The sequence below is a fragment of the Oncorhynchus kisutch genome, linkage group LG29 (genome assembly GCF_002021735.2).
Source record: "Oncorhynchus kisutch isolate 150728-3 linkage group LG29, Okis_V2, whole genome shotgun sequence".
Lineage (NCBI taxonomy): Eukaryota > Metazoa > Chordata > Actinopteri > Salmoniformes > Salmonidae > Oncorhynchus > Oncorhynchus kisutch.
Window position 1 is genome coordinate 18,715,135 of NC_034202.2, and position 25,379 is coordinate 18,740,513.

The following is a 25,379-nucleotide window of genomic DNA, read 5'->3' on the forward strand; positions in this document are numbered from 1 at the left end:
ATATATAGACTTTCTTTTTTTTCTATTGTGTTATTGACTGTATGCTTGTTTATTCCATGTGTTGTTGTTTGTGTCGCACTGCTTTGCTTCATCTTGGCCAGGTCGCAGTTGTAAATGAGAACTTGTTCTCAACTAGCCTACCTTGTTAAATAAAGGTGAAATAAATAAAAAATTTATGATTAGCAACACTGTTTGTCTTTCCACTTCCCAGTGAATCCTACAGTAAACACAGGTTTTTTTTTTTTATAGTCCACTGAATACCTGTTACTGACTCCAAATCACAATCTCCCACAGACAACGACAACATTAAAAGGCCACTGAACCAACACGAAACGCCTACACGATAAAACATTTTTAGCACAAGTTGTGCTAATCATCAAGTTGGTTGTCAGCATGACATTTAACTGCACAATCTGCATGAACACAAAAACTTTCTGCTGAATCGGCCCTAGAAATGTAGCATAGACAGTCTCACTTCTTTTCTTCCCCATTGTGAAAGTAAATACAATTCTATCCACAGTTCTGAGGAAGCACATTAACCCCCGAAAAAACTTTTTACTGAATAACCAGACATATTTACAGTTGACAGTCTTTTAACATCCCCCACAAAACACACAGTTATAACCTACGATTAGATACAAATGTGCTCAAACTGAAGAAATAAAAGAGCAATGAACTTTAAACTTTCCCCTCCCTAACATTCCCTGTTATACAACAACAGTACATGTTAGTTTAACTCTTGGCAGAAGGCCAAGGTTTGCTTCCTCATAAAACTCCCCTCTCTTCCTGTTTTCAGTCTCTACAATCGATGGACAAATGGATTTACAGTTAAATTAGTCTTAACAACAATACAATAATTTGCAGTTTATCAGTATTATTATTATGAATTTCTCAGACTACTCAAGACAGATGGTAAACAGAATGTAAATCTAAGCCTGCAGGTCTTGGGTACTTTCCACTCTCCGCCTAACAGGACTCATTCAAAAAAACTCCAGGGACTTTCCAAGTCATATAACAAAGGCAGATCCTGTTTCACTCTCACATGATAACCAAACCCGTTCCACGTGTTGATTTTGTCTATCCCCACCAGAGGCCTTCATGACACGCAGGTTAAAATACTAAAACCAACTGTGAACCAAATATATTAATTTAGGGGCAGGTTAAAATACATACTCTATGAAACATTCATGTACATTTAGCTAGCTTGCATTGCTAGCTAATTTGTCCAGGGAGATAAACATGGGTTGATGTTTTACCTGAAATACACATGGTCCCTTTTTTTGTGCTGGATCTTTGCAGAATTTTGACCCATTCTGAGTCACACAAAATCATGTGTTCTCTGACAATTTATTCACAGATAAAAGGTCGCACACACAATGGGGGCAGTCTGGTCAGCATGTCAGATTGCTACTGTGTGCCTTTGCTATTGGCTCTCAACACGAGAGACATGAGGGACGTCCAATCAGGTAACTCAAATTCAAAACATGCACAAGATATTCTCATTTGAATCACCCAATGACAACCCAGTAAAACATAAGCATTAACTCCATACTATACCTCATATTCTTTTATGCAACCAGTCCAAGAGCATCCCTCACTGATACATTTGGCAGGCAGGCTAGCGATTTCTCTACCAGCTGCATTGTCTGGAAAAGCCTGAGGGAGGTGAAAATAACAAAGAGTACTCTAATTACACACAGTAGTTTTCACATTCACTGTTACTGTTCAACCAGACTGGGAGGGGGAGGGGGGGGGGGGGGGGGGTCTTAAACATTGAACTGTAATAAATACTTTAGATGAATGAAATCCATATCCTTTTTTTGCCAGGATCAACATGATTCACCAGAGATGTTGTTAGAAGTTAAATTAATGGAACGGAGCCTTACCTCATTACTATTGAGAATGGACTGTGGCTCCTCATATATCTCCTCCTGTCGACAGGCTTCACAGGGCTTTGGGCCGGAGCTGATGATGGAGACACACGTCATGTGATTTTACAGTACAAAATGATTTCAGTGACCAACAACTAGAGGGCTCTTAGCATCGCCTGAACCACTACCCACATTTACAATGATTACCAGTAGGCTACAGAGTACAGGGTTAAACTAGAAAGATGAATCATGTAATTACGTAGCATATATAGCACTTTGGAGTATACAGATAAACATATATAAACACAAATGGGCAAGTCACTTCAAGACTTGCCCAACGAGATCCATTGCAAAGACATTGTTATAATAGGTATTAAGAATACTATAATTAGTGGGCACGGGCAAGACATACAACGACAGGCGCATCAGTATGCAAGGCAACACAAAGATGCAAACAAATTAAAAGGTTGATGTTTAAATCCACAGATTTAGAGGCTTTAGTGTGAAGGAGGAGTCAGACCACCAGTAGACGGAGGAGGGCTGTGAATGAAGATAATAGTTCCCCTATGAGTTTTCTGTGTGGGTTCATGACTCAGAAATATACTGAGGTCCCACTAGAAACCACTAACTATGTGGAATGCATTTAGATAACCAACCATGACCAGCTAGCTCCATGTTGAAACCTCTCCCCTTTCAATTCTTAGAAAATGACATGTGGCAACTGGAGTTTCTTGTGAGTTTAAAGCGAAACAGGATTACAAATTGTACAAATTCCTGGAATTACCAAATTACTGTCCTTTGAATTTCAACATCAGTACCAATATAGCACTTCAAGTACAATGTATTTGACCTGAATTGTAGTGAAATATATCATATTAAATTAGTTAAGACTCTGACAGTGAGGATTCGTAGTTGAACGTCTGTTTCTCCTTATTAAACAACTAATCACCCATCCAGTATTTACAATTATCTTCCAGGCATCCACATACACTTTAACTTATTGTTGCTCTTTCCCATGCAGATTCTACGTAGTCTGATCTCTGACAATGTCACTTTGCAAGTTAAAAAATGCACGTCGTCTTGAACATACTCTGATTATAATCAGATGATAATCAGGACATCCTGGAACTAAGAAAAGCTGAAGCGTCACTCTATCTTCTTTCACATTCCCCTGCACCATTTTTACTCAAGTTAACAAATGAAGCGGCAAAAATATCTACATTTCTAGCAGCAGGTGAAGTATAAAAACGTACATGGTTCCACTTCTCTTTAAAGTTGTGAAAACAAGAAGCAATTGTGTAGAGCATCCTCGTACCATCTAAACCACTGTGAAATATATTTTCCATAAACACAGAAGAAAAAATGTGCCCAAAGTTAATAGAGCTACAATGTTTTATAATGAAATGAACAAAACACAAATAACCAGATTTAGCTGCAGTGTGAGATGGTGACATGGTTAAACTCCCAGTGAGAAGACATATTTAGTAAGAATCAGCAAGAGCAGCTTGGTCCAGTTGCACCACCAGAGGTAAGATCCATTCCAGATAGTTCCAGTCGAGGCTGGACCAGTATTGGTGTTAATCTGACTGGCTACCACACACTAGGCTTGGGCGGTATACCGGGGTATTTAGAACCTGGGCGGTATACCGTATACCGGGGTATTTGGAAAAAGCCACGGGATGATTTTTCAAAACCGCTGAAAATATTTATTTTACGTATTTTTTTATACATTTGAATATTTGTACCTACTTGTGCAATATGTTAGGAGATAAAGAACATTGCGTTCTTCATTTTAGTTTACGGTAGTCCCCAGTCACGTGGTTTGTTTACAAGAACACAACGATGAGAGACCAGAGCCTTGTGAGTCACTCACTGTCGTGCAGCACGCGCTTCATAATTTTTCATTATGAAGCTTACCGGAACTAGTTTCCCAAAACAGCGGTTTGAGCCAATCATGTGCGTTTGTTTATAAAAGGAGCACAAGGAGCAAAATGGGAGCTTTGTGAGGGGAGTCATCTCTACAGCGCAACTTAAGTGAGGTGATCAAGTTACTCTTGTATGAAATTAACTACTAAATGTTTACCAGCTATATATCTTTTAACTACTAAGTTAACCATCTAAGATGTGCCAAATAAATTCTCTCCAGCGGGGTTTTGCAAACTTGCTAATGTTAGTTAAGTGGCTAACATTAGCTTGCAAGATCAAGCTTCTTGGTAACAGCAGCAGAGACAATCTACTCCTGGATTAAGATAATATTTGGATGCCACAGGCATGGTATGGAGGGATGGAAATGTGTATACTGCCCAACCCTACCACACACCCACCGCAGACCGACACACAGAATCCCGTGCTGACTCATCCAGACAGGGGCTGAGGTAAGTGGAAGGGCAAGATGCTGATGGGAGACAAGGAACTAACAACACCACCACCACCACCACAGAGAGACACTGCAGTGGAATAGCTACAGCAGGACTTCGTGGGGTGGAGCATCATGCCCAGTGAGAAAGGGTTAATTAAAGTAAGGGGAACTTGAGGAAGGGTGGGGGGTTGCAGAGCCTGTAGTGGGGAAGAAGTGAAGAGCTACAGTAGTCTACCTGGTGAGCAGTTTGAAACAATGGACACAGAAACGATGTCCACACTGAGCCTGGACTGGCTTCCTCAGGACCTGGTGACACTGCTGACATTGGTACTTAGCTTCCATGGAAACAGCCAGGACACTCTGGGGTATCCCTGGAAGGGAGGAGTCCAAAGAGGGTAGAGATATGCGGGCCATGCCTCTCCATCAACGTCTCATACAGCTTTCCTGTGTAAACAAATATCAAACCTTAATATTTAGCGAATGGATTAACCACACCCTATGTCCCAGGCCACTGCAATGATAGGTTACCTACATAACTCACAGGAGATATGGGGTAGAGCCAGCTGTTCTGTTTGTTTATTTGTAGCTGTTGCACATGGGATGCATGCACAGTTAAGTGTGTCTAAAAGCCAACTTCGGTGTATGTCGTCTAAGCACATTTCTGTCATTCAACCTTTCACCTCAGGTCAAAACAACAAATAAATGCAATATAATGTAGCAGTACTTAGTAATCAACAGATAATTCAAAAAGAGACAGGACAGGAGTGGCTTGGCAGGCAGACCTGCAGTATGGACTAGAGGTCGATCGATTAATCGACATGACCAATTAATTAGGGCCGATTTCATGTTTTGAACAATCGATAATCTGCCTTTTTGGACGCCGATTATGGCCGATTACATTGCAATCCAAGAGAAAACTGAGTAGCAGGCTGACCACCTGTTACGCGAGTGCAGCTTCAAAGGACCCTGTGGCTGCAATGAGCCACGGTAAGTTGCTAGCTAGCATTAAATGTATCTTATAAAAAACAATCAATCTTCACATAATCATAAATTGTGTCACTTCTCTTGCGTTCGGTGCAAGCAGTGTCAGGGTATATACAACAGTTTAGGCCGCCTGGCTCGTTGTGAACTGTGTGACCGTAATTAATTAGCCAGAATTTTACAGCACTGTACTGCGTTTGCCAGCAGCTCTTAGCAATGCTTGAAGCACAGCGCTGTTTATGACTTCAAGCCTATCAACTCCCGAGATTAGGCTGGCAAAACTAAAGTGCCTATAAGAACATCTAATAGTCAAAGCTATATGAAATACAAATGGTATAGAGAAATAGTTAAATCGTCATAATTCCTATAATAAACTACAACCTAAAACATCTTAACTGGGAATATTGAAGAACTGGGAATATTGAACCACCAGCTTTCATATGTTCTCATGTTCTGAGCAAGGAACTTAAACGTTAGCTTTTTTATATTGCACTTTTAACTTTCTTCTCCAACACTGTGTTTTTGCATTATTTAAACCAAATTGAACATGTTTCATTATTTATTTGAGACTAAATAGATGTTATTTATGTATTATATTAAGTTAAAATAAGTGTTCATTGTTCATTCAGTATTGTTGTCATTATTACAAATATATCTATAAAAATTGGACGATTAATCGGTATCGGCTTTTTTTGTTCTCCAATAATCGGTATCGGTATTGAAAAATCCTAATCGGTCGACCTCTAGTATGGACAGATTGAATTGACGCTTAATAATTTTAGTCTCAGAGAGAGAGGATTCTTGTAATATGTAATTCTTGTAATGAAATTGTAAAGTGAAGTCACCAAGAGAAAGACAAAAGAGGTTTAAAAGGTGATGTTGTTACACAAGTAAATTAGTAGTGCTTGAAATTGTATATGCCTTTCCACATACCTTTAAATATAATAATTAATGGCTGGGGTCCTTGTTTGTTTGTTTTTGCTGTTCTCCAAATAGTACTTTTGAGTTTTTGAAAGCTAGTCTAAGACATGGTAGATATGTTCTATGTGTGCTATTCCTATGCTTCCATTCTTAAGTTTTGTTTTTTCAATCTTGTACTTTGAGTATTGTATACAAGCTTCAAATAACTGAACATACAATATTCTTGGTTGTGGAAAATATATTTCACTGTGGTTTAGATGGTACAATGATGCTCTACACAATTACTCCTTGTTTTGTCATAAAAACTGAAATTAGGCAAACTATTTTAGCAACCGGTAAATGGCAGAGCGATTTCTGCACATTGCACCTTTAATACATTGTGTGGCAATGCAGTAAATGAGCTCCAGCGTCAACGTCCAACTCCCCCCCCCAGACAATTTGAGAAATCTAACTGAAACAATGTTCTTGTTTTGACAACTGCAAACGCACGCTGATCCAGAAAAACGACTTTAAACTGCATGTACCGTAGAGATGCAGCCAAGGTACAGAAAACATTTTCTAAGTAGGTCTGTCCATTTCCTTTTTTCCTTGCCAGTGGACATCTTGCTCAACTGTCGTACTAGGCTTAGCTATGGAGCCATGCATTTACGGCATAACGTTGACTTTCTCTGCCAGTGGCATAACGTTAACGTTGACTTTCTTCTCAGCAGTGCACTACATGGCCATTCATCCAACCTACAAAAAATAAGGAAGTGTTGTACTTACCAAATTAAGGCCCAATGTACTACAGCTTTTTGTGCTGTACTTTTTCTGTTGCTTTGCAACACCAGCCCACGTGACTTATTACGGTGACTGTACACTAGATTGCAGTAAGTTGCTGCGCCCATATTGTGACTGGCTTGTAGGCGTGTTGGTAACTTGTATGAAGGTCTGGTTATGAAATGGGTACATAGTTAAATAGTACTTATCCTCTAAAACGCTCTGGGGACAAACAAACGTTACTGCCCTGTTTCCAATTGTCCACATGACTGGGAAAACCTGTTCAAGTAAGTAAATACATTTCGAAAATGTAAAAAAAAAAAAAAGACTTATTAGCTAACTTACGTTAGCTGTAGTGCAGGCTAACTCATGAGCTGCTAAATGAGCTAACTTAGTTGGCTAGCTAGCGGTCTAGCCAACTTCAAATACTCTAGATAGCTAGCTAAGTGAATTAAATCTCACCATCTGCCTAACTTCATATTAGTTAGCTATCTTGATGTGTTTTTTACAGTGATAAACTCCACATGCATTTGTAGGTAACGTTAGCTAGTTAACAGCCATGGAAGAGGGTGATAGGATAGCAGCCCGACTTCTTTATTTTATTTCACCTTTATTTTACCAGGTAGACTAATTGAGAACAAGTTCTCATTTACAACTGCGACCTGGCCAACTGTCAGTGAGAGAGTAGGCTATTCTGGATAGGGCAGGTACTTTTGTGTGGTTCCTGTCCCTAGAAGTGAGGATGGAGATAATAGGAACAATATTCGGTGCTATGTAATTTTACTATAATTAAGTATTTTTCTTGTGAGGTTTTCTGTCCTCAAATAAAGAGCTATGAAACCTGTCTACATATGAAGAGGTCCCAATGAAGAGCAGTGGTTCCTGGGGACTCAAAGGGGTGCACATTTTTGTTTTTGCCTTAGCACTGCACAGCTGATTCAAATGATCAACTCATCAAGCTTCAAATTGTACTTGTGTATTCATTTGTGATAATATCCTTAATACGATGCTGTTATTGTCACATGCTACATATGTGTGCCCATGGATCTATCTATCCAATGTTATCATGATTTGTTATCAGGAATATTATACTTTAGTAATCCACAATGATCTGGTGATGTAAAAGTCTAATAATTAGATTGTCTTCCATATTCCTACAGATGCTTTGTAACTGGAGATTCCTTCAAAACGATTGCCTACAGTTAACGTGTAGGGCACTGCAAGGATGGGTGACCAGGGCCATCTAGCACTGCCTGCTGGAGGAATTCAGTTGGGTGAAGGCTACCTGTGTCCTGCATAACTTTGGGGTGGCAGGTAGCCTAGTGGTTAGAGCATTGGGCCAGTAACCAAAAGGTTGCTAGATCAAATCCCTCGTGCTGCCCCTGAACAAGGCAGTTACCCACTGTTCCTAGGCCATCATTATAAATAATAATTTGTTCTTAACTGGCTTGCCTAGTTAAATAAAGGTTCAATAACAAAATAACTTAATGAGGATGGACACGAGGCTCTGCAGGATGGGGTCCAGCAACGCAGCAAGACGGAGATCTTCACCTCCTACTTCTTCGAAGAGGGTGCTGTTCCCTGGCAACTCCATAGACTATGCACAACCAAATGCTCTTTTAAGAGTCATTCACATTGCAATAGCAGTGTTCTTCCATTTACTTACTGGAGTTATTCAATTCCCAGTTTCTACTTCTCGGGTGAGGGTGCTGTTTAGGTAAGGGTGTGATGTCTGTACAGAAATAAAACAGCCATTTCAAATCACTCATATTGAAACTATGTAGAACAATTAGACACCCTATCTGATTGATTGTGTTGCTCAGGTGTATAACTGGCTCCTTCCACCTTGAAAGAATAGGCAAGATGGCCAACCATGGAGAATAGCAAGACACTTCATTATTTCTATAACTACGCTATATTGTTTGTCCTCGTGTGTCCGTTCATGTTTTTCAGCAGAAAGTACTCTGCAGCCGCTTAGTGTGGTGTGGACACCAGGTGAGGCCACACACACAGATTACTGTTCAACACTGTTTAACTACCTTATTTTCACAATCAGTCTCTCTTCACTTCATCTCTTTCTCCTCTTCTCCACAAATCCTCTAGGTTATATCAGCTGTGTCAGTGAACACCTCCTGCATCTGAACTGGCTACATAGAATTGTAATTAGTGTTTAATGTTTTACGGACTCCTGAGAGAACCAGCAAACCAGGCTGTAGTCTTGTGAAACAGTGGATGTAAAGAATCTAGCTAGCTTAAGCATTTACTGCTAATTTTAATGTATAATTTTGGAAGCTTGCCTTGCTGATATTTGCCATGCAATGCAGCTGGAGTAACGTAGCTAACTATTTTCTTGCTTATTGTGTAGTGGAGGATAAAAAATACCTGTATAGCTAGCTATGTAGCTGATCTGTGGAGGGAACCTTAAATATTAGGCCAGAACCTAGCTATCATAGCCGGTTGTATCGACTTAAAACATTAATGGCATTAATAAAGCCTTTGGATAGAGTATAAAATAACTTTATTGTGCCAAGGATGCAAGTTGTAAATACATGTAGTTATTACCAAGCATTAGATCCCCACATTGTAGCCTGTAATTTGAATATATTCACTGATCATGTACTCTACCTTGGCAAATAAAGAGCGAGATCGCATTATTAAGCCTTGTGTTTTTTGTTTTATTCTAACAGTCAGTCATCATAATCATAAGGAGGTGACATGCTAAACTGATCTTGTATCATTAACTCTGGGACTACTACATCTCTCTGTATTTCAATGTTAAGCATAACACTTCCTGTTGACCTGACCAAGTGACCTTACCTCTCATCATGCTGTGCCCTGTATGTAGCCAGTTCAGATGCGGGAGGGGTTCACCGACACAGCTGATATAACCTAGAGGATTTAGGGAGAAGGGAGGAGAGGGATGAAGTGAAGGTGCGACTTATTGAGAAAATAAGGTAGTTTAAAGGGACAGCGTTCAACAGGAATCTGTATGTGGCCTCACCTGGTGTCCACTCTAGTACTTTATACCGAAAATCATGCAGACACACGAGAACAAACAATATAGCGTAGTTATTCTCCATGGTTGGTCCTTTTGCCTATTCTTTGAAGGTGAAAGGAGCCACAGTTACACCTGAGCCTGCTATCTGTACAACACAATCCATCAATCCGATTGATACAAGAGTGTGTAGGTGTGGGTTATAGGGTGTCTAATTGTTTTACATTTTTTCAATATGGGTGACTTAAAAGAGCCTGTTTTGTTTTTATACAGACAGCACCCTTACCTGATAAGTAGAAATCAAAGGCAGAGAAACTGGGAATTGAATAACTGCAGTTGACATAGCCGAGTAAAATATGAGAATACTCTTATTGCAATGTGGATGGCTCTTAAAAAGAGCCTTTGGTTGCGCACAGTGTAGTCTATGGTGTTGCCAGTGTCCAGCACCCTCTGAAGAAGTAGGAAGTGAAGATCTCCCGCACACGGATTGCCTCCCGTGCTGCGTTGTTGGCCCCCCATCCTTGAAATATCCTGCAGAGCAGCAGACCTCTCCTCTGGCACACGACGGCGAGCTACAGCTCCACTGCTGGTCCTCGTGTCCATCCTCATTAAGTTATGCAGGACACAGGTAGCCTTCACCCAACTGAATTCCCCCAGGAGGCAGTCCCAGATGGCCCTGTTCACCCAACCTTGCAGTGCCCTACACAGTAACTGTAGGCAATCTTTTTGAAGGAATCTCCAATTGCAAGGTATCTGTAGGAATATGGAAGAAATGTCATTATTAGACTTACATCATCAGGCCATTGTGGATTACTAAAGTATAATATATTTTATAACAAATAATGATAACATTGGATAGATAGATGCATGTGCACACATATGTGCATGTGTAGCGTATGACAAAAACAGGGTCATATTAAGGATAGCATCACAAATTAATACATAAATACCACTTGAAGCTTGATGATGAGTTGATCATTTGAATCAGCTGTGCAGTGCTAAGGCAAAAACAAAAATGTGCACATCTTTGAGTCCCCAGGACCAGGACTGTGAACCACTGCTCTTCATTGTGACCTCATCTGCAGACAGGCTTTCACAGCTCTCTGTATCAGAGGACATAAAACATCACAAGAAACAGACTTCATTATACTCAAATTAGACAGCACTGAATATTATGTTACCATCATCTCTGTCCTCACTTCTAGGGACAGGAACCACACAAAAGTACCTGCCTTATCCAGAATAGCCTACTCTCACATTGACAGTTGGGGCTGCCATCCCTTCACCCTCCTCCATGGCTGTTAGGAGGAGGGTGAAGGGATTTTTTTACAATGATAAATACATCAAGATAGCGAGCTAATATGAAGTTAGGTAGCTGGTGATATTTAATTAACTTAGCTAGCTAGCTAGCTAAAGAGAATGTAAAGTTGGCTCGATAGCATCTCATTTGAGTTAGTCTGCACTGTAGCTAGTTAGCTAATAATACATTCGTTATTTTTTACATTTTCGAAATGTATTGTAATGATGGGCTGTCTGGAGCCTGGTCTGCGGTGCCTGGGTGTGGGTGCTTGGGGAATGTCATTGCCAGAGGGGGTGAATGTGGGGGTCCCTGGGGTTTGGAGAGAGGAAGCCCCTCTGTATTGGGCTAACCTGTCCCAGTGCAGTGCCACCTTTCTCCCCCAACGCCGATACGATTATTGGAGGACAAAAAAAGCAGATACTGATTAAATCTGCAGATTTTTAAAAATGTATTTGTAATAATGACAATTACAACCATACTGAATGAACACTTATTTTAACTTAATATAATACATCAATAAAATCAATTTAGCCTCAAATAAATAATGAAACATTTTCAATTTGGTTTAAATAATGCAAAAACAAAGTGTTGGAGAAGAAAGTAAAAGTGCAATATGTGCCATGTAAGAAAGCTAACGTTTAAGTTCCTTGCTCAAACATGAGAACATATGAAAGCTGGTGGTTCCTTTTAACATGAGTCTTCAATATTCCCAGGTAAGAAGTTTTAGGTTGTAGATATTATAGGAATTATTGGACTATTTCTCTCTATACCATTTGTATTTCATATACCTTTGACTATTAGATGTTCTTATAGGCACTTTAGTATTGCCAGTGTAACAGTATAGCTTCCGTACCTCTCCTCGCTCCTACCTGGGCTCAAACCAGGAACACAACGACAACAACCACTCTCGAAGCAGCATTACCCATGCAGAGCAAGGGGAACAACTACTCCAAGTCTCAGAGCAAGTGATGTTTGAAACGCTATTAGCGCGCACCCCGGTAACTAGCTAGCCATTTCACATCACATCGTTACACCAGCATAATCTCGGGAGTTGATAGGCTTGAAGTCATAAACAGCAGAGCTGCTGGCAAAATGCACAAAAGTGCTGTTTGAATGAATGCTTACGAGCCTGCTGCTGCCTACCACCGCTCAGTCAGACTGCTCTATCAAATCATAGACTTAGTTATAACATAACACAGAAATGCGAGCCTTAGGTCATTAATATGGTCGAATCCGGAAACTATCATCTCGAAAACAAGATGTTTATTCTTTCAGTGAAATACGGAACCGTTACGTATTTTATCTAACGGGTGGCATCCATCAGTCTAAATATTCCTGTTACATTGCACAACCTTCAATGTCATGTCATAATTACATAAAATTCTGGCAAATTAGTTAGCAATGAGCCAGGTGTCCCAAATGGTTGCATATACCCTGACTGCGTGCAATGAACGCAAGAGAAGTGACACAATTTCACCTGGTTAATATTGCCTTCTAACCTGGATTTCTTTTAACTAAATATGCAGGTTTAAAAATATATACTTCTGTGTATTGATTTTTTGTTGTTGTTGTTGAATTTGACCCCCTTTTCTCCCCAATTTCGTGGTATCCAATTGTTAGTAGTTACTATCTTGTCTCATCGCTACGGGCTCAGGAGAGTCGAAGGTCGAAAGCCATGCATCCTCCGAAACACAACCAGGCTCTGTCGCAGCCGGCGGCGACACACAAATTGGCCTAGCATCGTCCGGGTTAGGGAGGGTTTGGCAGGTAGGGATATCCTTGTCCCATCGCGCACTAGTGACTCCTGTGGCCAACCAGGTCGCCAGGTGCACGGTGTTTCCTCCAACACATTGGAGCGGCTGGTTTCCGGGTTAGATGCGCGCTGTGTTAAGAAGCAGTGCGGCTTGGTTGGGTTGTGTTGCGGAGGACGCATGGCTCTCGACCTTAGTCTCTCCCGAGCCTGTACGGGAGTTGTAGCGATGAGACAACATAGTAACTACTAACAATTGGATACCACGAAAAATATATATTTTTTAAACGAGGTCTAAGAGAGAGAGGTAGGAAGACGGTGAGCTTCAGTCGGTAAAAATGGCGGGAAAAGGGGAGATGGTTTGTTAAAGAAGAATTTCACCGGATGTTGTCGTAGTGGAACGCTAGCGGAACACCTAGTCGCTTAATTAATCCTTTCCCTAAACCTTTCAGCTAAACCTTTTCCTAACCCTTTAACCTAACTCCTTACCCCAAACCTTGTTAACATTAGCTAGAATTGGCAACCTAGCCACCTAGATAACCTAAGCCAAAACAAATGTAAATTCGGAAAAGATCATACATTTTGCAAATTTGTAACAATACTGTACGAATTGCAATTTGTATCGTATTCTACAAATTGTAATTCGTAACATATCATACGGATTGTAATTCGTAATATATCATATGGAATGGATGGACATCCACAAATTAATACATACCATACAAAATGTAATATATCATAGTAAATGGAGTATCTCAGAGTTACATACAGATTAATATGAAATGCTCTGTGACCATGTTGTTTCAAAGTATTTTGAATGTAGTGAACTACCTTTTTAAAGTAACTTTAGTTAAGTAAACTATATTTTTCTTAAGGGTAGCTTTAGTGTGAATTACTGTATTATATTCTATTGTATCTTAATCTATGCCACTGTGACAATACTTAGATTTGTGTTTATTGTGTATATGTTGTGAAATTATTAGATATGACTTGTTATATATTACTGCACTGTAGGAGCTAGAAACACAATTTTTCTACACCCACAATAACATCTGCTAAACACATGTATGTGACCAATAACATTTTATTTGAATGAATTGGTAGCTTGGTAAACTAGACTAGCTTCGCAAACATTATTATAGCATAGGCATTCAAAAATACCGGGCACAAAAAGTTAGGTGGGTGGGGTGAGATAAAACGAGTCAAGCATGGCCTTGTCTAGGTGGTGTTTTATATAAATATTGACGGGTTGACCGCGTTATGGGGTTTTGAAAAATAAATAAAAGCTGGACAACCACGAGTACAGGCTAAATAAGGAATTTCAACGAGACAGGTGTGGGTTGTAGGTGAAGTTGGAAGACGTCATCGACACACAGAGAGCTAGTCAAACTAAAACGACATTGGCAGACAAAAGTAGATAGTCCTCCTTCACTGACTTCTTATCCATACACACACAAGGGTACAAGTCCCACAAACAGGCCCTGGCTGGCGAGTACGCATAGAAGTGACATTCTATGTAGCGAGTACAGAGAAGACCAGAGCATGCGCAGAACTGTGTATTTTCTTGTGTGTTCCTGTGTAACCTCTTGCTGTGTGGTCACAAAATCCGTGACATGTCCTTCAATTTACGTTTGCACATTGTACAGCGTGGAGAAAGCTCTTCTTTGATGATGTTTAAACGGCGGTTGAAATCCAATATGTTGCATTACCGCCACCAACTAGACTAGCCTACCCTACTATTTAAATATGTTTAGTCCTACCTCATGCCAACAACCTGAAAGGATGGGACATCACCACTTAACACACCCTGTAACTCTTCTGATCTCAAGTCTCGCACACCCAAATACCTCTCTGCAACCACAACCTCAATTTTCTGTAACTTCTGTTCCATCCCTGCAGTACAGTTGATAACCATTGCTAAAAATCCAGTCTTACTGAAACATATATCACTTGTTGGCCTATCCCTCTGTACTGGTACAGATCTACTACTCACACAACTCCTCTCAGGATCCCTCCCCCTTGACCCATCTTTCTCTACATTCTGCATATGACAACTTCTGCACTACTCTAACCCTGGAAACCTCAACCTGGCTCTCTCGCACGGACATTTCTGATCCCCAGCCCCATTGGCACCCCTACAATTAACACATACCACTACATTCCCCAATGCTACACATCCCTTTGTATCATGCCCTTCTGCAGTTCTCACACCTAGGAACCTCCCTCCTACACACTGCTGCCACATGACTATAAGCTGGACACCTGTAACAACATAATGTATTCAGCACAAAAGCTCGTACAGGATCATTTATATATCCTAACATCACTTTGTCGGGCAAAGACTCAACATCAAAACTCAGAAGAACAGACAATGACTCTTCTGTTTCACCACTCTCGCCACCCTGTCTGCGACGAGCATCACATACACCGGGAATCTTCCCCTTCAGTTGGTCAACTTTTACATTTACTGCTACCCCAGTAATCACTCCTTTCAATGGCACCCTTTTCTTGAGAGTGAAACAATTCACATTTCTTTCCCCCATTCGTTTAGCTAACATGGTAAGTAGTTGCAAAGTAGCCAAAATGTTTACGTTTTCCTTGATGAAATTAGAACACGCAACCATGCTTTTACATTTCGTTTTTGCTTTAAGTAACCTTCTATCTTATGTAACCATACCAAACGTAACATATCATACTAATGTCAGTGTCCTAGTCTGAGACTAGTCTTTGAAAAATTATCATATGTAAATCTGAAATGTCAGACTACAAATGGCAAGGCAGATTACTTTGGGGTCATAATTTATAATATTTTTCAAGTGGGAATTTGGCATGTCCTATGCTGAACAATAAAGGAAATTATTGCGTTCTTCACCCATATTTTATTTTAGCCAAAAAAGTAGTGTAGTTCCAGTAGTAAGTTACACAGTAAGAAACGTATTAAGTACTGAAAACACTACCTAGATTTGAATTTAGTTCAACTACCACTAAGCTACTGCAACATTTTGTTAAATCACTAGTTGAACTACATAGTTCACTACTACCGAACACTGATAATAATGTCCTGTTTGTAAAATGCTTTTTTTGTGTCATGTGTGCTTTGTAAACATACAGTTAATGTGAAACTCAAAATGCGTTCCAAGATTCCCATCACACTAATTTCCTTGCTGGTCTCATGTACTACTCAATATACTAGGACAATTGATCACTGTTTGACAATAAACTAGAGCACTGGAAACTACCAGTGGCCCCATCTGAGCAGTGATAATTGATGAGCCATTGTGGATGGGATGAATGACTGCTTCAGAGTCAGGTGTTCTGCATTATCATGTCTGATGGTGTTTGCTCTCCCCCACAGCCGTGTGTCTGGCAGCAGCATAGTGGTCTAGACTCTGCAGACAGCCACCCGGGCCACATCCCTACCAACGTCATCCCAGAAAGCACTGCTGGCTGTGGGCCCTGGGGTGGCAGCCCTGCAGGACCCCTATAGACACGGTGAGAAGGATGCCCACTTCCAGTTGTGATATGTTCACATGGACATTTACATGTGTAGGAAGTTTTTAGACATCATCAAGAGTATTTAGCACTGACAAACTCCTTATTAACCAAAGCCATAGGTGTATAGTACCAAGAGTTTGGCTAAACATAATGGTACTCAGTTTGTTTGACTCTGATATTAACCCCAGAGCAGGCAATGGGTTGTTCTACCAATTCGGTGCTTTTAAGATGTTTTGGTGGGGAAAAAAACTTTTGATTTCACCATTTTAATATTCTGTCATAAAGAGCACATGTTCAACTTAATAAAAGAGGTAAAATAATAAAAACAACCATAGTAAGTGCCAAGTAAAGTAACAGGGTTGACAAGTTCATCTTAAATCAGCAATAAATCCCCTTGTGACAGGGGGAATGGAAGCTTATTGTATACAACAGGGAGGGGCAAGTGAATGGAAAAAAATGAAATTGAAATATTTCTAGCCTGCCTATCTATGGGTAATAGGGTTGGCTGACTTGTTATGCTCAGCCTACTCAGTTTTCCACCACAAAACACCAGAAAATTGACAAAAAGAGTAGAACCAGCTCACCTGCTTTTACACTAGACATTACTATTAGATGTTCAATGTTTCTTTTGAAAAAAATATTTTAAAAGGAATAGGTTCACCATATTAAAACGAGAGTTCAGTTTTTGTAACAGGGTTGACCTTTAAAATAAGGGACAGATTTTTTATCTTAAAATGAATAACTAATCACATTAAATAAATAATAATAATCAGAATGTACTTTCTCAAAGCAACAAAATAACAAGGGCTTTATAATGATGTGGAAAACTTAAGTGGATGAAAATGTTCCTCGAAGTTAGAGGGGACTTGTCAAAATGCTATATTTTGGCACTTTAACAACTCTTTATTCATAGAAAACATTATAACAGGCTTTTAAATTCAATATTGGTGCACAATTTCTAAGTAAAATATCAAAGGGATGCAAAAGGCACTTATTTCATGGAACGACCATAATACTGATCCATAATGAGTTTGGTGTGGGTGGGGTGTTCCCGGTTTCATTTTTGTTTTCCTGAAAGCATTGAAAATTCAAAGTAGGTGATTAAGTTTCATTACTCAGTAATCGATACCAAGCAGGGTTATTTAGTGGTTTTCCTGTGTCATATAGAGCCTTTGTTACCAGGTCTGGTAAAACAAGATCAAAAACTGTGAAACAGTCTCAGTGAAATTAGATGAAAAGCTTGATTTAAAACAAGTAATTGAAATATCAATTATTCGAAAGGGTGAGAAATAACTTAAGTTTCTCTTTTGGTGTAACATACTACACTGCATTTTTCTCAATAAAAATGACCATATTTTTGTCACTGTTATACCTGTTCCCCATGTATTGTAGACATGGTGGTCCGTTCTCGGCGAGACTACAGGACACCTGGCCCTCATTACGCTCTGGGACAGAACAAGAGGAGACCCTGAGGTCCATACCATTCTAATGTATGGCACAAACTCTGCTGTCTGTCCTACTCAGTGTTTATGTCCATCCTGATTCCTGAAATACACATCTCTACGATTGGGTTAAGTTCTGTGGGAACATATATGTCCATTACTACACTTGTGTGTAGGTTTCATCTATTGGTGTGTTAGAGAGCGCCCACGGATTAGGCTATCCACATTGGATCTGTCCAAGATGGCCTTCCTTCCAGATGGATCCTCAGGGAGAGAGTACTTGCGCTTCCTTGAGGACAATGTGAGTTTGAAGGACTGATCTCTTTGCAGAGGGAGTGTAGTGGTTTTTGTAGCTTATCCTCATATCGCTCTACTTTCTCTTTCCCTCTCTTTCTCAGACGGTGACCCCTGACTCAAGGGCAGATGTGAAGTTTGTGGATAATGAAGAGTTGGTGTATGTTATGCAGAGATACAGAGAGGTCCACGATTTACTGCACAGCTTACTAGGCTTGCCCACTAACATGCTAGGTGAGTCTGCCACCATAGAAGTAGGATTCATCGATTACATACAGTGAGTGCCAAAAGTATTGGAACAGACTACTTTTAAAAAATAATTCTACCCCAGATGCAATGACCACGCCATTAAAATGCAGACAGTCAGCTTTAATTTGAGAGTATTTTCATCCATATCAGGTGAACCGTTTAGAAATGTAGAAATTACAGCACTTTTTGTACATACAGTGCCTTATTGTATTCATACAGTTGAAATCGGAAGTTTACATACACTTAGGTTGGAGTCATTAAAACTAGTTTTTCAACCACCACAAATTTCTTGTTAACAAACTATTGTTTTGGCAAGTCGGTTAGCACATAATTTTTCCAACAATTGTTTACAGACAGATTATTTCACTTATAATTCACTAAGTTAACTGTGCCTTTAAACAGCTTGGAAAATTCCAGAAAATGATGTCATGGCTTTAGAAGCTTCTGATAGGGTAATTTACTTTATTTGAGTCAATTGGAGGTGTACCTGTGGATGTATTTCAAGGCCGACCTTCAAACTCAGTGCCTCTTTGCTTGACATCATGGGAAAATCAAAAGAAGTCGGCCAAGACTTCAGAAAAAAATTGTAGACCTCCACAAGTCTGATTCATCCTTGGGAGCAATTTCCCAACGCCTAAAGGTACCATGTTCATCTGTACAAACAATAGTACTCAAGTATAAACACCTTGGGACCACGCAGCCATCATACCGCTCAGGAACGAGATGTGTTCTGTCTCCTAGATATGAAAGTACTTTGGTGTGAAAAGTACATATCTATCCCAGAACAACAGCAAAGGACCTTGTGAAGATTCTGGAGGAAACAGGTACAAAGTCTATATCCACAGTAAAACGAGTCCTATATCGACATAACCTGAAAGGCTGCTCAGCAAGGAAGAAGCCACTGCTCCAAAACCACCATAAAAAAAGCCAGACTATGGTTTGCAACAGCACATAGAGATAAAGATTGTACTTTTTGGAGAAATGTCCTCAGGTCTGATGAAACAAAAATAGAACTGTTTGGCCATAATGACCATCGTTATGTTTGGAGGAAAAAGGGGGATGCTTGCAAACCGAAGAACACCATCCCAACCGTGAAGCACGGAGGTGGCAGCATCATGTTGTGGGGATGCTTTGCTGCAGGAGGAACTGGTGCAACTTCCCAAAATAGATGGCATCATGAGGTAGGAAAATTATGTGGATATATTGAAGCAACATCTCAAGACATCAGTCAGGAGGTTAAAGCTTGGTCGCAAATGGACAATGACCCCAAGCATACTTCCAAAGTTGTGGCAAAATGGCTTAAGGACAACAAAGTCAAGGTATTGGAGTGGCCATCACAAAGCCCTGACCTCAATCCTTTTGAATATTTGTGGGCACAACTGAAAAAGCGTGTGTGAGCAAAGAGGCCTACAAACCTGACTCAGTTACACCAGCTCTGTCAGGAGGAATGGGCCAAAATTCACCCAACTTACTGTGGGAAGCTTGTGGATGGCTACCCGAAACGTTTGACCCAAGTTAAACAGTTTAAAGGCAATGCTACCAAATAGTAATTGAGTGTATGTAAACTTCTGACCCACTGGGAATGTGATGAAAGAAATAAAAGCTGAACGAAATCATTCTCTCTACTATTATTCTGACATTTCACATTCTTAAAATAAAGTGATGATCCTAACTGACATAAGACAGGGAATTTCTATTTTCATTAAATGTCAGGAATGGTGAAAAACTGATTTTAAATGTATTTGGCTAAGGTGTATGTAAACTTCTGACTTCAACTGTACCTCATGGCTTATTTCAAATTTTTTTGATTTTTTTTTTAAATTCAAAATGGTTTAAATAGATGTTTTTCTTACCCATCTACACACAATACCCCATAATGACAAAGTGAAAACATTAGTTGAAAATGAAACACATCTAATTTACATAAGTATTCACACCCCTGAGTCGATAGTGTTAGAATACCCTTTGGCAGCGATTACAGCTGTGAGATTTTCTTGGTAAGGTCACAGAGCTTTGCACACCTGGATTGTACAATATGTGCACTTTAAAAAATATATATATATTATTAAAGTTCTGTCAAGTTGGTTGTTGATCATTGCTAGACAGCCCTTTTAGATTTTGTAGCAGATTTCAATTTAAAAAAACTAACTAGGCCACTCAGGAACATTCATTATTGTCTTGGTAAGAAACTCTAGTGTATATTTGGCTTTGTGTTTTAGGTTATTGTCCTGCTGAAAGGTGAATTTGACTCCCAGTGTCTGTTGAAAAGCAGACTGAACCAGGTTTTCCTCTAGGATTTTGCTTGTGCTTAGCTTTATTCCGTTTATTTTTATTCTAACAAAACTCCCTAGTCCTTGCCGATGACAAGCATACCCATAACATGATACAGCCACCACCATGCTTGAAAATATGAAGAGTGGTACTCAGTGATGTGTTGTGTTGGATTTGCCCCAAACATAACTTTATATCCGGAATAAAAAGCGTTTTTCTTTGCCAAATTGTTTGCACTTTTACTTTAGTGCCTTGTTACAAACAGGGTGCATGTTTTGGAATATTTGTATTCTGTACAGGCTTCCTTCTTTTCACTCTGTCATTTATGTTCGTTTTCTGGAGTAACTACAAGGTCGTTGATCCATCCTCCGCTGTCTCTTATCACTACCATTAAACTCTGTAACTGTTTTAAAGTCACCATTGACCTCATGGTGAAGGAAAGACACCTGTATCTTTGTTGTGACTGGGTGTACTGTGTCATTAATAACTTCACCATGCTCAAAGTGATATTCAATGGGCCTCCCGAGTGGCGCAGCGGTCTAAGACTCCTGTGGCGGGCTGGGCGCATGCACACTGACAAGTTCACCAGGTGTACGGTGTTTCCTCCAACACATTGGTGAGGCTGGCTTCCGGGTTAAGCGTGCATTGTGTCAAGAAGCTTGGTGAGGTTGTGTTTCGGGGGACGCACAGCTCTCGACCTTCGCCTCTCCCGAGTCCTTACAGGAGTTACAGTGATGAGACAAGACTGTAACTAGCAATTGCATATCACGAAAAAGGGGAGAAGAAAAAATACCTGTCAAAAGTTGACACAACTACTCATTCCAGGGTTTTTCTTTACTGTAAAACTATTTTCTACATTGTAGAATAATAGGGAAGACATCAAAACTTTGAAATAACACATGGAATCATGTAGTAAGGTTGGACATTTTGGGGAATATTCAGAGGTGTAAATTGTCAGTTGGAATTAACGGGAATATGGGAATTAACAGAAATATATGCAAATTAATATTAATACCATTTAAATGTAGATGTTTTTTGTATTGGATAGTCTAGAAACTAAAGCTTTGGTTGTCTTCCTCTCAGGCTTCCATGTCTGATGTTGGTGGGATTTGGAGGATGATGGAAGCAACAGGGGAAAGAGCCTCAGATCCAAAGTCCCTTCCACCAGGTGGCCGATTGAGATATGTTGGCACAACTGCCATATTGCATCTCCATCCCAAAGCCCTTGTTTGGAAGTGTACTTCGTCAGACTGCCAAGAACCTTGCTCTCCTCCAGGCCAAGGTGGCAAGACACGGTAGTGATGACACCATAGGCCTTGTTGATCCAGACAGGATGCTCTTGGGGTTCGACATGTACGCTGTGGTGTGTATGGGCTTCAGGCAGAAGTCTTCATGCTTTTTGATGTATTTCAGAACTGCAGTTTCCTCTGCTTGGAGCAACAGTGAAGTGGGCAGAGCAGTACGGATCTATTTTCTTACATCTGCAAGCAGAGTCTGAACATCAGACAGGATGGAATTGTCTCCCTCAATTTGTGCAATGGCTACTGCTATAGGTTTCAAGAGTTTCAGGCTGTTTACCACTCTCTCCCAAAATACATCATCCAGGAGGATCCTCTTGGTGGGTCTGTGATATGGCCATTTCTTGGAGAGACTCTTTCCCCTCCAGGAGACTGTCAAACATGACAACACCACCCCAAGGGGTGTTGCTGGGCAGCTTCAATGTGGTGCTCTTATTCTTCTCACTTTGCTTGGTGAGGTAGATTGCTGAAGATGACCCTTCACATACCTAACCATTTCATTGGCTCTCTTGTAGAGTGTATCCATAGTTTTCAGTGCCATGATGTCCTTGAGGAGCAGATTCAATGCATGAGCAGCACAGCCAATGGGTGTGATGTGAGGGTAGGACTCAACTTTAGATCAAGCAGCCTTCATTGTTCACAGCATTGTCTATCACCAGTGCAAATACCTTCTGTGGTCCAAGGTCATTGATGACTGCCTTCAGCTCATCTGCAATGTAGAGACCGGTGTGTCTGTTGTCCCTTGTGTTAGTGCTTTTCTAGAATACTGGTTGAGGGGTGGAGATGATGTAGTTAATTATTCCTTGCCCACGAACATTCAACCACCCATCAGAGATGATTGCAATACAGTCTGCTTTCTCTAAGATTTGCTTGACCTTCACTTGAACTCTGCATCCAGCAAATGAGTAGATAAAGCATGTCTGGTTGGAGGGGTGTATGCTAAATGGTATATATAATTCTATATATATATATAAATAAAAATAATGTATTGTGTCATTTTGGCGTCACTTGTATTGTAAATAAGAATAGAATATGTTTTTAAACACTTCTACAATAATGTGGATGATACTAGTCTTGGGCGGTATACCATAAATCGGGGTATTTGGAAAAAGCCACAGGATGGTTTTTCAACACCATCAATGCCATTGAAACTATATATATATATATTTTTTTTTAATACAGTTGAATATTTGTAGATACTTTAAGTAAATAAATACCTGCAGCCAACTTGTGCGATACTTTAGCAGAAAAAAAACATTGCGTTCATTTCACCTGTTACAATATTTATGTAGCTTAGCGTAGTCCCCAGTCACATGGTGTTTGCTTACTAGAACACAACATGAGAGACCGGAACCTTGTGAGTCCCTCACTGTTGGTGCAGTATGCGCCAGGTGATCTAAGTACAGTATGGAATTCACAACTAAATGTTTGACAGCTAGATACAGTATCTTATAACTATTAAGTTAACTGTTGCTTCCCACAATGTTAACAATATTCCATACCGCACTTCTTGACACCCACCTGCTTAACCCAGCCGCACCAATGAGTCAGAGGAAGCACTGTTCAACTGATGACCGAGGTGCAATGAGCCAAGTAAAGCCCCCCGGCCAAACCCTCCCCGAACCCAGATGACGCTGGGCCAATTGTGCGCTGCCCTATGGGACTCCCGATTACGGCCGATTGAGATACAGCCCGGGATCGAACCCGGGTCTCTAGTGACGCCTCCAGCACTGCGATATAGTTCTTTAGACCGCTGTGCCACTTGGGAGGCCCCCGGACTTAATTTCTAATGACAAAGTGTAGTCGGGCCTGCTGACACTTTCCACAAACAAACAGTGCTTGTCATTGCTTGTGGGAAAGCTCTCCCCATACACTCTACACACATTTTTAAGGGCGTACTGTAGTTGACAATTTTTTAGTGGGAGGATGGTGCTCCATAACCTCTTATGCATCGGCTGTGGCTTAGCCTAGCTATCTGCGTCTGCATTGGGTCCGCTTCTGTCATGTTTCCGAGGGGATTCTTTTTTATGAGCACAATTCCCACCTTTTAAGCCCTGTCTACCTAAATTCATGATTTTTTGCGAGTTGTCTGTCTGAAGAGCACCCTCCCCGGAACTTTTCTTTCTCCCTTTTCAAAATAGCCAAGAGAATCCCACACGATCCCCTGACCTAGTGCTAGGATTTCCGAGTATATTAGGTGGGACTTTCAGTCCCGTCAATGACACATCGCTTCGTAGGTTTTTAGAATTTAAATCAAATTGCGTATGAAAATGAAATACTTCCAGAAACTGAATTTCCTGAAAGTTTCATAATGAATTTAAAGGGGGTATTGTCTGAGTATTAACATCAGCTGTAAATGCCTCCTTCTCTGTTGTACAATAACTATTGGCATCAGTCTGGTATTTGTAAAGTAATGTGATTATTTCGGCATGACTGTTTCCTTGTGGCTCTCCCAGTTGTCTGGAATCCCTGGTGACGTCCCTGGGGACGTGGGCTGTGAGGAATGGCCGACAGGCTCGCTGTGTCCTCAGCATCTTCTACGAGCGATGCTGGGAGCAGAGTCTGTAGGACCTAAGACTGGAACTGAACATCGAGCCCCCCTTGCTGACCATCACAGCTTCCAGCCAGAGACCACATCAGACTCATAGCACTGACCTCTGATGTCACACTGTGTCTGGTCACACTGTGCAACCAGATGGTAGAGGATGCAGGAACTATTTGGAGTGATGTGATGTTGGAATTTTGTGGGCTGAATGTATTATGGCAATTGTGTCAAGCTTACCCATGTTTCAAAGTGAATAATGGTGAAGGAAGGAAAGGCCTATATTCAAAATGGGGGCAGGGGATTTCCAGAGGCATTACCAGAGAGAGATTGTTTCCCCCTTACCAAGGTTGAGATCATTTCCCCTTGACAATGGTTAAGTACATTATGACCTGACATTGAGTAGAAGGGACATTTTTGGAACAAAACCTTGTTGAGGGTCTTGTATTACCCACTGCCATTCTTCAAGCGACAAGTCATTACCTAGGTTGGACAAACCAAGGACATGCAAGAGCTTGTTGCTGCTGGTTACACCAGTGGTGGCTTAGTCATGTCTGGTATCATTCAGACGCTGAGACTGGTTCTATCTGACATTTCCTTCTCTTATAACTCAAGGTACATCACCCACCTGGTACTGTAATGACTGTCAATCATTGACTGCGTTTTATTTGACAATGTGTGTGTTCATGACAAGCACAGCACTGTTCATGTATCTCTGGTGTGAGATGTCACTTATCAATAAATTGTTTGCACTTTGTTGAAACCTTTTTCGAAAATGCTGGGTTTAGTACAGTACTGTATTATCCAAATTACTACTAGTCTAACTTGTTGCTCAGTCAGCTGGAGCTGAAG

At 40.5% G+C, this 25,379-nt stretch overlaps 1 protein-coding gene and 1 long non-coding RNA gene across 7 annotated transcripts in view; one reads left to right on the plus strand and one right to left on the minus strand.

The window, feature by feature from the left end:
* Positions 1 to 9,820, minus strand: part of LOC109874390 (TNF receptor-associated factor 2) — a 27,112-nt gene extending 17,292 nt beyond the window's left edge. Inside the window, exons 1-4 of one of the 3 annotated variants that reach the window (XM_031809404.1) lie at positions 9,709 to 9,820; positions 4,466 to 4,674; positions 1,887 to 1,965; positions 1,558 to 1,656 (exon numbers count right to left, since the gene is read on the minus strand). In XM_031809404.1, coding sequence (XP_031665264.1) covers positions 1,558 to 1,656; positions 1,887 to 1,965; positions 4,466 to 4,644 — 357 coding nt within the window. In that variant the 5' untranslated portion in view covers positions 4,645 to 4,674; positions 9,709 to 9,820. Of the gene's footprint in view, positions 1 to 1,557; positions 1,657 to 1,886; positions 1,966 to 4,465; positions 4,675 to 6,656; positions 6,767 to 6,897; positions 7,003 to 9,708 lie in introns of those variants that run through there. The other 2 variants (XM_031809402.1, XM_031809405.1) reach the window with 2 other exon arrangements.
* Positions 7,014 to 25,290, plus strand: LOC109874392 (uncharacterized). Of its 4 annotated transcripts, XR_004206176.1 has the most exons (6): positions 7,015 to 7,178; positions 16,292 to 16,428; positions 17,824 to 17,921; positions 18,050 to 18,174; positions 18,272 to 18,401; positions 21,771 to 25,290. It is a non-coding gene; the product is annotated as an uncharacterized LOC109874392 (long non-coding RNA). The 4 variants fall into 4 exon arrangements; XR_002252695.2 differs by having other exon boundaries at positions 7,014 to 7,178; positions 17,824 to 18,174; XR_004206177.1 differs by lacking the exon at positions 7,015 to 7,178 and adding an exon at positions 15,015 to 15,495 and having other exon boundaries at positions 17,824 to 18,174.
* Positions 25,291 to 25,379: the final 89 nt, after the last annotated feature.